Source organism: Humulus lupulus, chromosome X (genome assembly GCF_963169125.1).
Source record: "Humulus lupulus chromosome X, drHumLupu1.1, whole genome shotgun sequence".
Lineage (NCBI taxonomy): Eukaryota > Viridiplantae > Streptophyta > Magnoliopsida > Rosales > Cannabaceae > Humulus > Humulus lupulus.
In genome coordinates, this window is record NC_084802.1 from 24681425 (window position 1) to 24693923 (window position 12499).

Consider the following 12499-nt stretch of genomic DNA (forward strand, 5'->3'; position numbering starts at 1 on the left):
TCCTGTGCGGCATCAGAAAGTGTTGCAGGGAAGATCCTGCACCGAGCGTCTTCAGACACTTTCTAAATGTCCATTTGTATCTCAAACTTGTTGACGTGAGATACCGGGTCACCATACCCGTCAAAGTTCGAAAGCGTAGGCATCTTAAACTTGCTAGGAGTTTCTGCCATAGCTATCCTTTGGACGAAAGGAGTGCCCTTTCTCCTATCGTGGTCGATATAAGATGTTCTTCCCCCGACCAGCTGCTGCACCGCCTGGTTGAGGGCATCTATCTGGGCCTGCACGGCGCCAGGAATCGCCGGGGACTCTGGTGCTGGGGGGACGTACTCGTCGTGCCGCTCCCGGCAATCATTGAGTACATCTCTCAAATCCTCATCTCTCCTCCGCTGCTCGCTAGCTCCGAGCCGATTGAAGACGTTATTTTGTCTGGGCTGCGTCCCAGCGTCTCGTCTTTCAGGTTGGTCATCCCTAGGTGGCAGGCTTCGGCCCCCACCTCTTTCTTCATTCCTTCGACCGACGTTTCCTCTGCCTGAGTCGGCCTCGTTATAACCATGGCCATCTCTGAATCTTGATTGGCTATGGTGGGATCGACTGTTCCCTCGGTTGCCTTCCCGGGCTGGAACCTCTTGAGCGTTAGAGGGTGGCCTGTGTTGGTCGGTAGGTCCCCGTGCATTATCATGTCGTGGGGGGCCTCGGACCGCAGAGCCTAACTCTGAGTTCCTCCTGTTACCAAGAGGATGCTGTCCTCTGCTCAGAGGGTTTGGCTCGTCGCCCCTATGGCGTCTAGGACTGCGAGGCGGCTGCCCGGCCCTATTCTGCCTCTGTTGCGGGGGATTTCCGCGACCAGCTTGGGATAGAGGTTGTGCTTCAGGGTCCCTTAGCGGGACATCGTCCTGAGGCATCGGTGGCTGCTCAGGCCTTTGTGGGCTCGAGGGTTGGATAGGCGGGCTAGGATTAGGACCCTTCTGTGGCGGCCCATTCGTAGGTTGATCAGGCTGCGAGGTAGGTGCAGCCTGGTTCCTAGCCGGTTGTAGAGCTGCTTCAAGGGCTGCCATGGCCTCCCTCTGGCGACGGTCCATCTCCGCTTGTCTTTCACTCAGCTCCAGGCGTTGCCGTTCAATTTCCTGTTGCTGCCGCGCCATGATTTCGGCAGCACTTTTCTGGCTGGCCCTCAGATTGGCCAGTTCATCTTGCAATATCCCCAAGGTATTCTTCAATGTCTCGGAGTCCATCTCTTCCTCATCGAATTCCAAATGTGGCTCATCCTCAGCCACGTTTGGAGGAGGAGGAGGCGGGTGGGATGGTGCAACGCCGGTCGCCTGTCTAGTTTTCTTGGTAGTTTTCGCCATTGATCTTTCAACGATAATGTATCAAGCTCTCAATGAAAGCACCAGAATGTTGACCCTGATTTTGGCCAACTGACACGGAGTCAAATTTGCTTGATGTGGTCAAACACGTTGAAATGAATGTGATGACCAAAAAATAATAAAGAACACAAGAGTTTATAGTGGTTCGGCCCCAGAATCTGGTAACAACCTACGTCCACTTGAATTGTTATTGATATAGGATTCAAAGTAGTGATCAAAGAACTAGGGTTCAATGAGTTTCACCAACCTCCAAAGGACAAGACAATATATCAAATAGAATCACTCTAGTCTCAAATAATTTGAAAGCCAAAAGTCCCTTCCTTGAGCTATCTTTCTTTATTTATAGGCTCAAGGGGGATTACATTAATTTGTTACATATATTATTTCCTAAATAATCGGATACTCAGGAAATCATGGGAGTCAATATCGAGATTGACTAAGATTTTTATAAAATTATCATGAGACACGCGGAACCTACGACCATACTGGTCGCAGGTAAACTTCGACTGCCTTTTGCTTGCAATATCTCTACTGGTCGATACCTTAGCAGAATTCCGCCAGGTGTCAACCAGGTGTCCAGAAATCACTTGCCACGTCATTCGTGCCTGTTTTTTGGATAACAATAAATAAAGTATTCCTAAACAAACTTTTTCCTGCTAATTAATTAAATAATAACTATTAATCTATTATTTAATATGAAAATTTATGTTATCTTTTGAATTTCTTATAATTCATATGTAAGTCTTTCTTAATCCTACATTTTTAGAATTAGAATTTCCTTAGGCTTGAAACATACACACAACAAGGAAAAGGGGCTTTTACTTCAGTTTTTAAGCTTGATTTACTTCGGTTTTCGCTAAAATTCGCAACCGCAGTAGTTCGGAGCGAAGTAAAAAGTAGTTAAAAACCGAAGTAGAATCCTCACTTTCTACTTCGGTTTTTACATAATAACCGAAGTAGAAAGTGCCCCGCCTTTTTTTTAATATATATTTCTGATTATTTTTAAATGGCTGAATTCTATTTATATATATATATATTTTGGCCTAATTTTATTTAAATGGTCTAATTAATATATATATATATATTTTGGCCTAATTCTTTTTCAACGGTTTAATTATATGAATTTACAGTTATATATATTTTTACAATTGGAATTGGTTAAGAATTTTTTTTGAATGAAAATATGATAACTTTACATAAGCATATAAAACACAAGTACTTAAGTAAGATAGCTAGCCTTAACATTAATACATTTACAAAAAACTAAACTTACAACTAAACGAACTTATAAACAAAATAGGGTTACTGATAAATGCATGTCATCAATTGACCTAACCATTCGTGTTGGATTGGCAAGAGGTCTGCAATCTCACAATATTGCTTCTTCCCATCAAACTGTAAAATTAATAAATATAAATTAATTTTATAGATTATCGATACCAAAATAAGTTATAAAAAATGAACTTACTTTTTCTTTTAAGGTTTCTATTGCATTTGATGCCCGAACAAGATCTCTAATGTACTTCAACACATAAAAACTACATTCATGATTTTGTGGTTGTCTTGGACATGAAACATTGAATATCTTTGTAGGATTGCTGAGTAATTCATTGGAAGAAGCCTTATAATATGCACTATTTAAAAAGAAAATTAACAAAAGTTATTAAAATGTAGTAACATGTAATAGTTGTTGCATATTAAGAAATATTTTCAAAAAATTTAAACTTACCTCATTATCATTGAATCAATTTCTTCAGGACGTTTGTGTGCTTTCAGTGGATCCAAGAACACGATTTTTCCTTTTGGCATAGCAATCACCAACATCCAATGTTCCCTAAAATAAGAAGCGTGTTAAGTAAAATAATTAAATTTTTAATATATGAATAATCAAATAAGAAAAGTTTACACTATTTCTTACCGTATGTTCCAAGGTATAAAGTATAGTTGACCAACTCTATCCATGGTCATCAACCAATTTGCCAAGTCAATGGTTGATCATTCTACATCGTTAACATTATTAATGCTAAGACGTTCAATGTCAAAAAACTTGTAAAAGACACGCTGATTTGGAAATAAGGACTCCCAAATGCATCTGCAAAATTTACTTAAGTGTTAATATTTTTGAAAAATTTCGGCAGAGTTTCCCCTATAAATAGGACTACCCAAACCTGTAAACATTCAATTTACTATGAAAATTTGCAACAGATCACAGAGCATTACTCATAACTGATTCTAAATTTCATATCATTCCAAAGAATTAGTTGAAGGGATACCTTAATCCGAATATCATTGATGAGCCTCCAATCATATGCAAAGTAGCAACTTGTTCCACATCCTCTGAAGTTATAAAGATTGACTCGCGATTCATGAATGATGGGTCCACTGGAGTTGAGACGACTGTGTTCATTCCCTTAACTCTGCAAAATTCTCTCACCATAAACTGAAGGCTAACATGGATGCGATTCATGAAGTGATCGGAAAATGTTTGGCCTTCGGTCAGAGTGTTTTCTGGATTGACGTGAGACCCAGCTGATGACAGATGTGGGCTAGTCAAAGAATTACGGTTCTATTCTTCAATTCTTGTGGGACTTGTCTCCAATCCTTATAATTGAGAGAGACCGTTCTCCTAGTTTTAACTCCAAGGTACGATTGCATCTCACTATATGCTTTCCTTATAGGTTGACCTTTATCATTAAACTTAATATTTTTCTTTATTCCCTTAGCTTTTTGATTATTGATATTGTTCTTCTTTGTTGGGCCTCGCCTATTTGGTATGTTCTCCCCTTCAGAAATTGTCATCTGCACATAAACAAGAATTAACCTTACAATTATGACATAAATAAATACATATTTAACATAAAAATGAATACATTACTCACTGGACACATTTTCTTTTCCTTTTTCTTTTCTTAGTTGATTCACAATCTACCCATATTCCGTCTCTAATATCATTTCTAATGTATTCCCCATCATCATCATCATCATCTTCATTGAAATCATGGATTTGCTCAACTTACTCATGTATTGGTTGTCCAACAATAAAATTGTCATGAAACAAATCATCATTTTCTTCGTCATTTTCTTCTTCTATAAACTACCTTTCCGGGGTTCGTAAAACAACTGACCATTTATCATCAGCAGGATCAGTTATGTAAAACACTTGTTTTGCTTGGATAGCCATGATGAAAGGATCATTCTTGTAACCTTTCTTACTTAAATCAACCAAAGTGAATCCAAGTTCATCAATTCTAACCCCAACATTGTTGTCCACCCAAGATCACTTCAGCAGAGGAATTTGAAATAAGGAATAATCAAGCTCCCATATTTCTTCAACAACCCCATAATATGTCATAGTACCAGCTACTGGATTATTGTCTTTTGCACTAGCGAAATGCATTGCTTTTGCAACAATACTTACTCCACTATTTTGAACCATTCGAGCATCATCTCTTGACTTTGTGTGAAATCTTTTTCCTCCAACAATGTAAGCATGGTGCTTTATTACATGAACACTTGCTCCAAATGATTTGCATTTTAACTCTGTCGACACTCCATGGTTTTCTTCTCCCAACCTTGCTAGAATAGTATTTTTCAACCATCGACTAAATGTTTTATTATGCTCATCTATAATCCATTTATGTTTATTTTTAACCTTGTTGGGAATCATTGATTGTAATAACTCCATGTGCTCACTGCAAATACAAAGTACAACATTAAAATTTTAAATATACATAAAAATGAGCATAATGTTTATTAAATTTATAACTTACTTTATATATGGTTGAACCTCAGGATTGTTTTCCAACACAACTAAATGAGCTTGATCTAATTCTGCACGAGATATGGTCACTACTGTTCCTTTCCCTCGTAATCCTCTATCAACTCCATCCGAGTTATTCCGTGGTTTGCTAATTCCGATTGTGTCGATTCCAACCATGTACTCTGAACAAAATTCCACAGCTTCTTCTGCTAAATAACACTCAACCATACAAGCTTCAGGGCGATGGTGATTACGTACATATCCTTTCAACACCTTCATATTCCTTTCAAATGGATACATCCATCTCGCCCAAATTGGCCCACACAACTTCGCTTCTCTTACTAAATAGACCATCAAATGTATCATGATGTCAAAAAAAGATGGTGGAAAATATTTTTCAAGCTTGCATAAAGTTTCAACTATTTCATCATGCAATGCATTCAACTTCTTCATTTCCAATTCTTTTCTGCATAGTTGATTAAAGAAGATGCACACACTTGTCACACTATCTCGAAATCTTTTTGGTAAAACTGACCGAATGGCAATTGGAAGTAATTGTTGCATTAATATATGACAATCATGTGATTTCATTCCAATTAACTTCAAATCTTCCATAGACACCAAGTTTCGAACATTCGATGAATAACCATGAGGCACTTTCATCCCTGCCAATGATTGACATACGGCTTGCTTCTCTTCTTTAGACAATGTAAAACAAGCAGGAGGAAAATATGTGCGAGCCCCTTTTTCTTCAGGTGCCAAGCGGTGTCTTATACCCATCTCAACAAGATCTAAATGACTAGACAAACCATCTTTGGTTTTACCTGGGATATCAAGTAATGTATCGATTATACTTTCACATACATTTTTTTCTATGTGCATGACATCCAAGCAATGTCTAACGAGTAAATCTTTTCAGTAAGGAAGTTGAAATAAAATTGATTTTCTTTGAAAACATCAATTGACTTTTTTGTTTTTATTCTTCTTCCCATACCTAAAGTCAACTTTTTCTACTTCCTTAAGAATTTGCTCACCTGACAATGGCAAAGGAGCAAGGTCTCGTTCCACAGTACCGTCAAATGCTCTTTCTTTATTTCTGCCAGGATGACTTAAATGCAAATATTGTCTATGACCCATACAATACATTTTGCGTCCATTTGACAAGCGACGGGCCCTTGTGTTGGTGCAACAAATTGGACAAGCTTGGTAACCTTTTATGCTCAAACTTGATAGGTTACCATATGCTGGAAAATCATTAACAGTCCATAACAACACCGCTTTTAAATTAAAAACTTCTTTTTTAAAACCATCATATGTCTCAACACCATTTTCATACAACTCTTTCAAATCATCAATTAATGGTGCCAAATAAACATCGATATCATGTCCTGGTTGGTTTGGGCCTGAAATCATTAATGAAAACATCATAAACTTCATTTTCATGACCAACCAAGGAGGAAGATTGTACATAACCAAGAAGACAGGCCATGAACTATGCCTACTACTAAGAGATCTATGCGGGTTTACTCCATCAGCAGCTAAACCGAGACGAAGATGTCTTAGTTAATTTTTGAATTCTAGATTGATATAATCTACCTTCTTCCAGGCCTGTGAATCTGCAGGATGCCGGAGTTTACCATCTTTCACTCGTCCAGTCTCGTGCCATATTAAGTTCTTAGAGTGTTTTGCAATTCGATATAATCACTTCAGCCACGAAATCAAAGGTAAGCACCATAGCACTTTCTGAGGAATAAGTTTCCTAATCTCCTTACTTTTGTTAGGTTTGTACCGTGATAAACCACATTATGGGCAAGCGTCCATGTCTGCATACTCCTTACGATATAAAATACAATCATTCGGACATGCATGAATCTTCTCATACTTCAACCCTATCAAACTTAATGTTTTCTTTACTTCATATGTAGACTCCGGAAAACAATTTTCTAGCGGCAAAATCTCCTTGAAAGCAGTTAAAAATTGACTGAAACACTTATCACTAACTCGATTTTCTGCTTTTATGTTATAAAATTTAACCATTGTGGGCAATCTTAGTTTATTGCAACCACTGAACAATTGTCTGTCTGCATCTCTAACCATACTATCAAATTTTTCTGGATTATGAAAAAACTCTTCTTGTGCTTCATCAAGCAATTCTATAGGATGATCATCAAAATCATTACTCTCAAAATCATCTACACCTCACCTACCTAATGGATATGGGTCATCATTTAATAATTCTCCATGCCAATACCATTTACTATAACTCATATCAAATCCCCGACAAAATACATGATCCTTTATCATGGTAATATTCTCCTTTACTCCATTACCACAATCGATACAAGGACAACGGATTTTTTGTGGATCACTACAATTCTTTTGGCAAAACTCTAAAAATTTGTTGAATCCATCTTGAAATTGTGATGTTTCTCTCCTCTCAAGCATCCATGATTTATCCATACTAATTACAATATTAAATTCCTAATAAGTTAGAAAAAAACTTATATTAGGTTCTAGTCTTATAAATTTTTTAAAAAATTCGACAGAGTATCCTCTGTTTCTATAGCATATCGTAATTTCATAATTACCTATAAAATCAATACAAACAAACACAATAATCAAGCATAGATGAATACATCATTATTAGGTTCTAGTCTTATAAATTTTTTAAAAAATTCGGCAGAGTATCCTCTGTTTCTATAGCATACCGTAATTTCATAATTACCTATAAAACCAATACAAACAAACATAATAATCAAGCATAGATGAATCCATCATTATTAGGTTCTAGTCTTATAAAATTTTTGAAAAAATTTGGCAGAGTATCCTCTGTTTCTATAGCATACCGCAATTTCAAAATTACCTATAAAACCAATTAAAACAAATACAATAATCAAGCATAGATGAATCTATCATTATTAGGTTCTAGTCTTATAAAATTTTTAAAAAATTCGGCAGAGTATCCTCTGTTTCTATAGCATACCGCAATTTCAAAATTTCCTATAACAACAACACAAACAAACACAATAATCAAGCATAAATGAATCCATCCTTATATCACCACAGCACGCAAATTTCCCAGAGCCTACTTCACTAATTTTCAAACATAACTTTCACTAAATCTAATATGCATGATTACATTAGCCTTATCTTTATACATAAATCTTGTAGTAATATAAATAAATAAAAAATAACTAACCTTCAATATTACTCTTCAATGCACCCGAAATGAACAACAAAGTTCACCACTCAATCAACGACCCTACTAAAACATTACATAATTAGTAAACTACTTAATTAATTATCAAACCAATAAATACAAAAAATCAAACTAGTTAAAGAAACCAATGAACAACACTTTGATCATCTTCAAGCTATTTATTTTTTTCAAATATTTAAAAAGAAAATTTATCTATTGTCACAATTTCTAAAATTCACTAATATACATATATATTTATAATAAACCTAATTTTTATCACATTATTTAACCTAACAAAATAAACAAATAATTAGAAAAGTTAACAAAATATTAATAATATTAATTATAAAATTTGGAATAATAAAAAAAATAGAAAAAACATAGAAAAATAAAAGATTATCATCAAAACCATATTTTAGTAATCTATACCTGTTTTGAAGCCCAAAATCACCTTGCAATGACAAAACTCCGGTCAAAATCCGGCAAGAAACACCAAGAAACCATGGAGAAAATACCCACGGCCAAATGCTTTTTTTTTCTCTAAAAAACAAAAAAAAAACAGATTTTTGGACTATATTTCAGGTTTATAGTGAAGAAATGTAGCAAGAAATAAAGAAAAAAAAAGGGTTTGGAGAATGAAAATGGGTGTTGGCTCACGGTTGTTAATGGAGGTTTTTGGGGGTTTTTTGCACAGAGGAGAGAGAAGGGTTTGGGGGATATGACCGTTCGGGTTGGGGATGAGGGTTATATAACCCTTTTACTTTGGTTTTTAGGCAAAAACCAAAGTAGAAAGTGCATTTTCCACCTCAGTTTTTACCTAAAAACCGAAGTAAAAGGTGCTTTGGACATATGGATTGTGCACCTTTTACTTCGGTTTTTAGGTAAAACCTGAAGTGGAAAGTGCACTTTCTACTTCGGTTTTTACCTAAAATCCGAAGTAAAAGGTGCACAAGGGCCACGTTTGGCTTGACCATTTTTTCACATTTTTATTATCTCTAAACATAAGTCATGGGTTTGTGCAACCAAACACGACCCTCTTCACTTTGAATTTTTCACTTCGTTTTTATAAAAAAGCGAAGTAGTATGTAATTTTTTTCAGAGCGCCAATTTCAAAAGCGAAGTAAAAGAGTTTGAAAATGTTTTTACTTCAGTTTTTTTGTATGCTCACTATAAAAACCGAAGTAAAAGCCTATATTTCTAGTAGTGACATAGGCGCACCAGGAATAGTTCAAAGCCGAAGCTCCACCATGCATTTGAAACTTGTACCATGGGAAAGACAAGGTGGCGGTGTGACTCACCGCCACACGAGGTTGCTGAATCTAAGCTGTAAACCCACGACTCCGATGATTTTCAACTGAAGCTTCTGCCTGCCTTTGCAATAGTCGAATACTAGATCCATGCCCTCCTTGACGTGGAGAACCAAACCGCTACCTTGGATGGAATGCCTGGGGCCTCTATTGATAGTGACGACACCTGAAACTTTTTTCGCTCTTCGAGCTTCGCACGTGGTGGCCAAAGCTTCGAACCAAGCTTCCATCTTTTGGGGATCTGCTCACAGTGGCAAGGGGAGCCCGCTCCTTGGGTATGTGTCGTTCGAGGTAGGCTGACGGCGATGTCACCATGAGAGGCCAAGAGAGGAGGGAAACGGCGGGAAAAAAGAAGGTTAATATGAAGTTGTATTTCCATATAAGTGTACATTTTAAAATTATTGTATTGAAGTATGTTTATTTTAAAATTTAATTTTAATTCATTACAAATAACAAAAATAAATTAAAAGAAACGATTTCAGTACAAAAAGGACAATTTGGTCATTTTAAAAAATTTATTCGCCAAATTAGAGCAAAAGATATTATTTTTAAGTGATTTTATAAATATAGGGTAATCAATATTAATTTTTAGTATTAAAGGTACCAAAGTTAAACTTAGATGAATAAAAAAATAAACTATAAGACAAAATGCGAAAGATTACATGTAAAGAAAATTTGCAACGAGACATTAAGAATATTTGTAAACAAGGATTAATTGTGTTGTGGGAGCAGCTTCCCTTATGTCAATCAAAAAAAGAAAATAAATAAATAAGTCCCATATACGACAGGAGGAGACATACAAAGAAAAAAGACCAAAAAAAACCTGGTCAACAACATCAGACAATGGATATAATGTTGTTTTTACATTACTTTCCCACATAAATACTTGGATGCAAACACACACTTATTTCTAAGGTTGTATCGCCTCCAAAATTTTCTTGCCCACCTTGGTAGCCACCTTAGTAAAAAGGGTACAACAAAAGCAATTCCGAGAATGAGAATGAGATCACCATGGTCAGGCTCAATTTGCCCATCCATAACCAAAAGCTATAGAGTATATCGAAATGTGAAGCTCCCTTTGGAAAGGGAATCTTGCTGTGAGATATGTTATAACACTTAATGATGCTGCAAAACCCAACCAAGAACATGTTTGTTGTAGCCTTACTACCCAAAATTGCAAAAGCTCCACTGACAAAAAATGTTGGATTACGTTGTCGAGGAGGAGGGGCTTCACCAGAAGTGTTTGACGAAATACTTGACTTAGACTTTTCTGGAAAGAAACCACTAGATGGGTTCATTCCTGCTTGGAAGGTGACAGTGGCTATTAGTGCAGCCACTACTACAAGCGCATTGCGTGTGTCACTCGACGAGCCTCTCATGTGCTTGTACCGAAAGTATTTGATCCAGTCGGTCTCTGTTGCATTCTGCTCTGGAGATTTAGAATAAGCTATTGTTGATGATGATGATGATATGGTGTTTGTGATATTGATATATCGAGCTCTGACAGCTCTGGCGAGTCGCAGGGTTTCATGGAGCTGAACATCACTTGGATTTTCCATCAGTAAATCAATTAAATCCATTGGTGTTAGACCCTTTGAGTTCCTTTCGTTCAATTTTAGTGTGCTGATAATGTTGTTTTTGTTGAGCAGGAATTCTACAATCTGCATTGTCAAAAGTAGTATTCATCTATAATAATAATTAGAATGATCATTTATCATTTGAGCAAAAGTAATTTAATTCAATAAATTACAAATCTCAAATAACTACTTGCTCCAACTCAAATTTTTAAAATTAAAATTTCAAATAATGTTACGAAAAAACAATAATCAGTAAAATTAAACTTATACCCCACTAGATATTTAAGAATATTTACCCCTAGCAATTAATTTTAAATTTTCAAGATTTAAATCATAGAATTTTTATTTTTAAGATTTAAAAACCATTTTAGAAAAATTCGTACTATGCCCTATACTTGATAATTATAAGATTTCAACCATATACATACTTTTTCTTAAAAAAATTCCTAAATAACAGCAAAATATTATTGTGTTTTCAAAAGTACCAAAATATAATTCTTGAGTTCAATTTTGATCAAATTTAATTATAAGTAAAGATAATCAAACTTACCCGATGTTATTTTCTAGAGACAGCAAAGTGGAGAATAGTGTTTCCATCTCTATCAACCCAATTCACAATCTCCGGCAATCCAAGCTTTTCAAGCCATTCCACCAACTTTTTAAACACCTCAAATCTGTCATATTTGACAGCCAAATGGAATGTCGTTTCTTCAAGATCCGTCAAATCCTTAACACATTCAGCTGAGAAAGAAATCACTTCATTCAAACACTAATCTTGTCATGAACAACAGCATAGTGAATACTCATTCTTCCATCTCTTCGCTTCAAACGACATATCTCAGACCCACTACTTGTTGTCGTATTACATACCAATAATAGCTCTTTCACTATCTCTACATGTCCTAAACCTGAAGCTATGTCCAATGGTCGAAACCCTTCCTTGTTTTGCTCCATCACCAACTCAGCTTCACTCGAATTGGCCGAAATCGGGCTTTTTTGTTATTGTTTTTTGTTTTCAAACTTGTATTTTTTAAAATAAGAACAGAAAACAATTTGTGTAGTTTTTTAAAAAATAATAGATGTTTGGCTAATTTTTTTTAAAAAAAGTTTTATAGTTTTTAGTTTTTTTTAAAAAATATCTTGATTACAAAAATTAATAAATATATTTACAAAGATAGTTTTTTTAAAAATTTGTAATAAATAATGCAATAAAGTAATATGAAATAAAAAATGCACTATAAGAAAAATAAATATTAGAGGCGGGTTGAATCTGCCTGTAATTTGAAAGT

General features: G+C 35.5%; 1 protein-coding gene across 1 annotated transcript; it reads right to left on the reverse strand.

Annotated features, from left to right (window-relative positions):
* Nucleotides 1-10592: 10592 nt before the first annotated feature.
* On the reverse strand, nt 10593-12164 carry LOC133805636 (ankyrin repeat-containing protein BDA1-like). Its single transcript, XM_062243808.1, has 3 exons — nt 12081-12164; nt 11782-11979; nt 10593-11294 (listed from the first exon to the last, which is right to left on the reverse strand). Exons 1-3 carry the CDS (start codon nt 12162-12164, stop codon nt 10593-10595), a joined length of 984 nt encoding a protein of 327 aa, XP_062099792.1.
* Nucleotides 12165-12499: the final 335 nt, after the last annotated feature.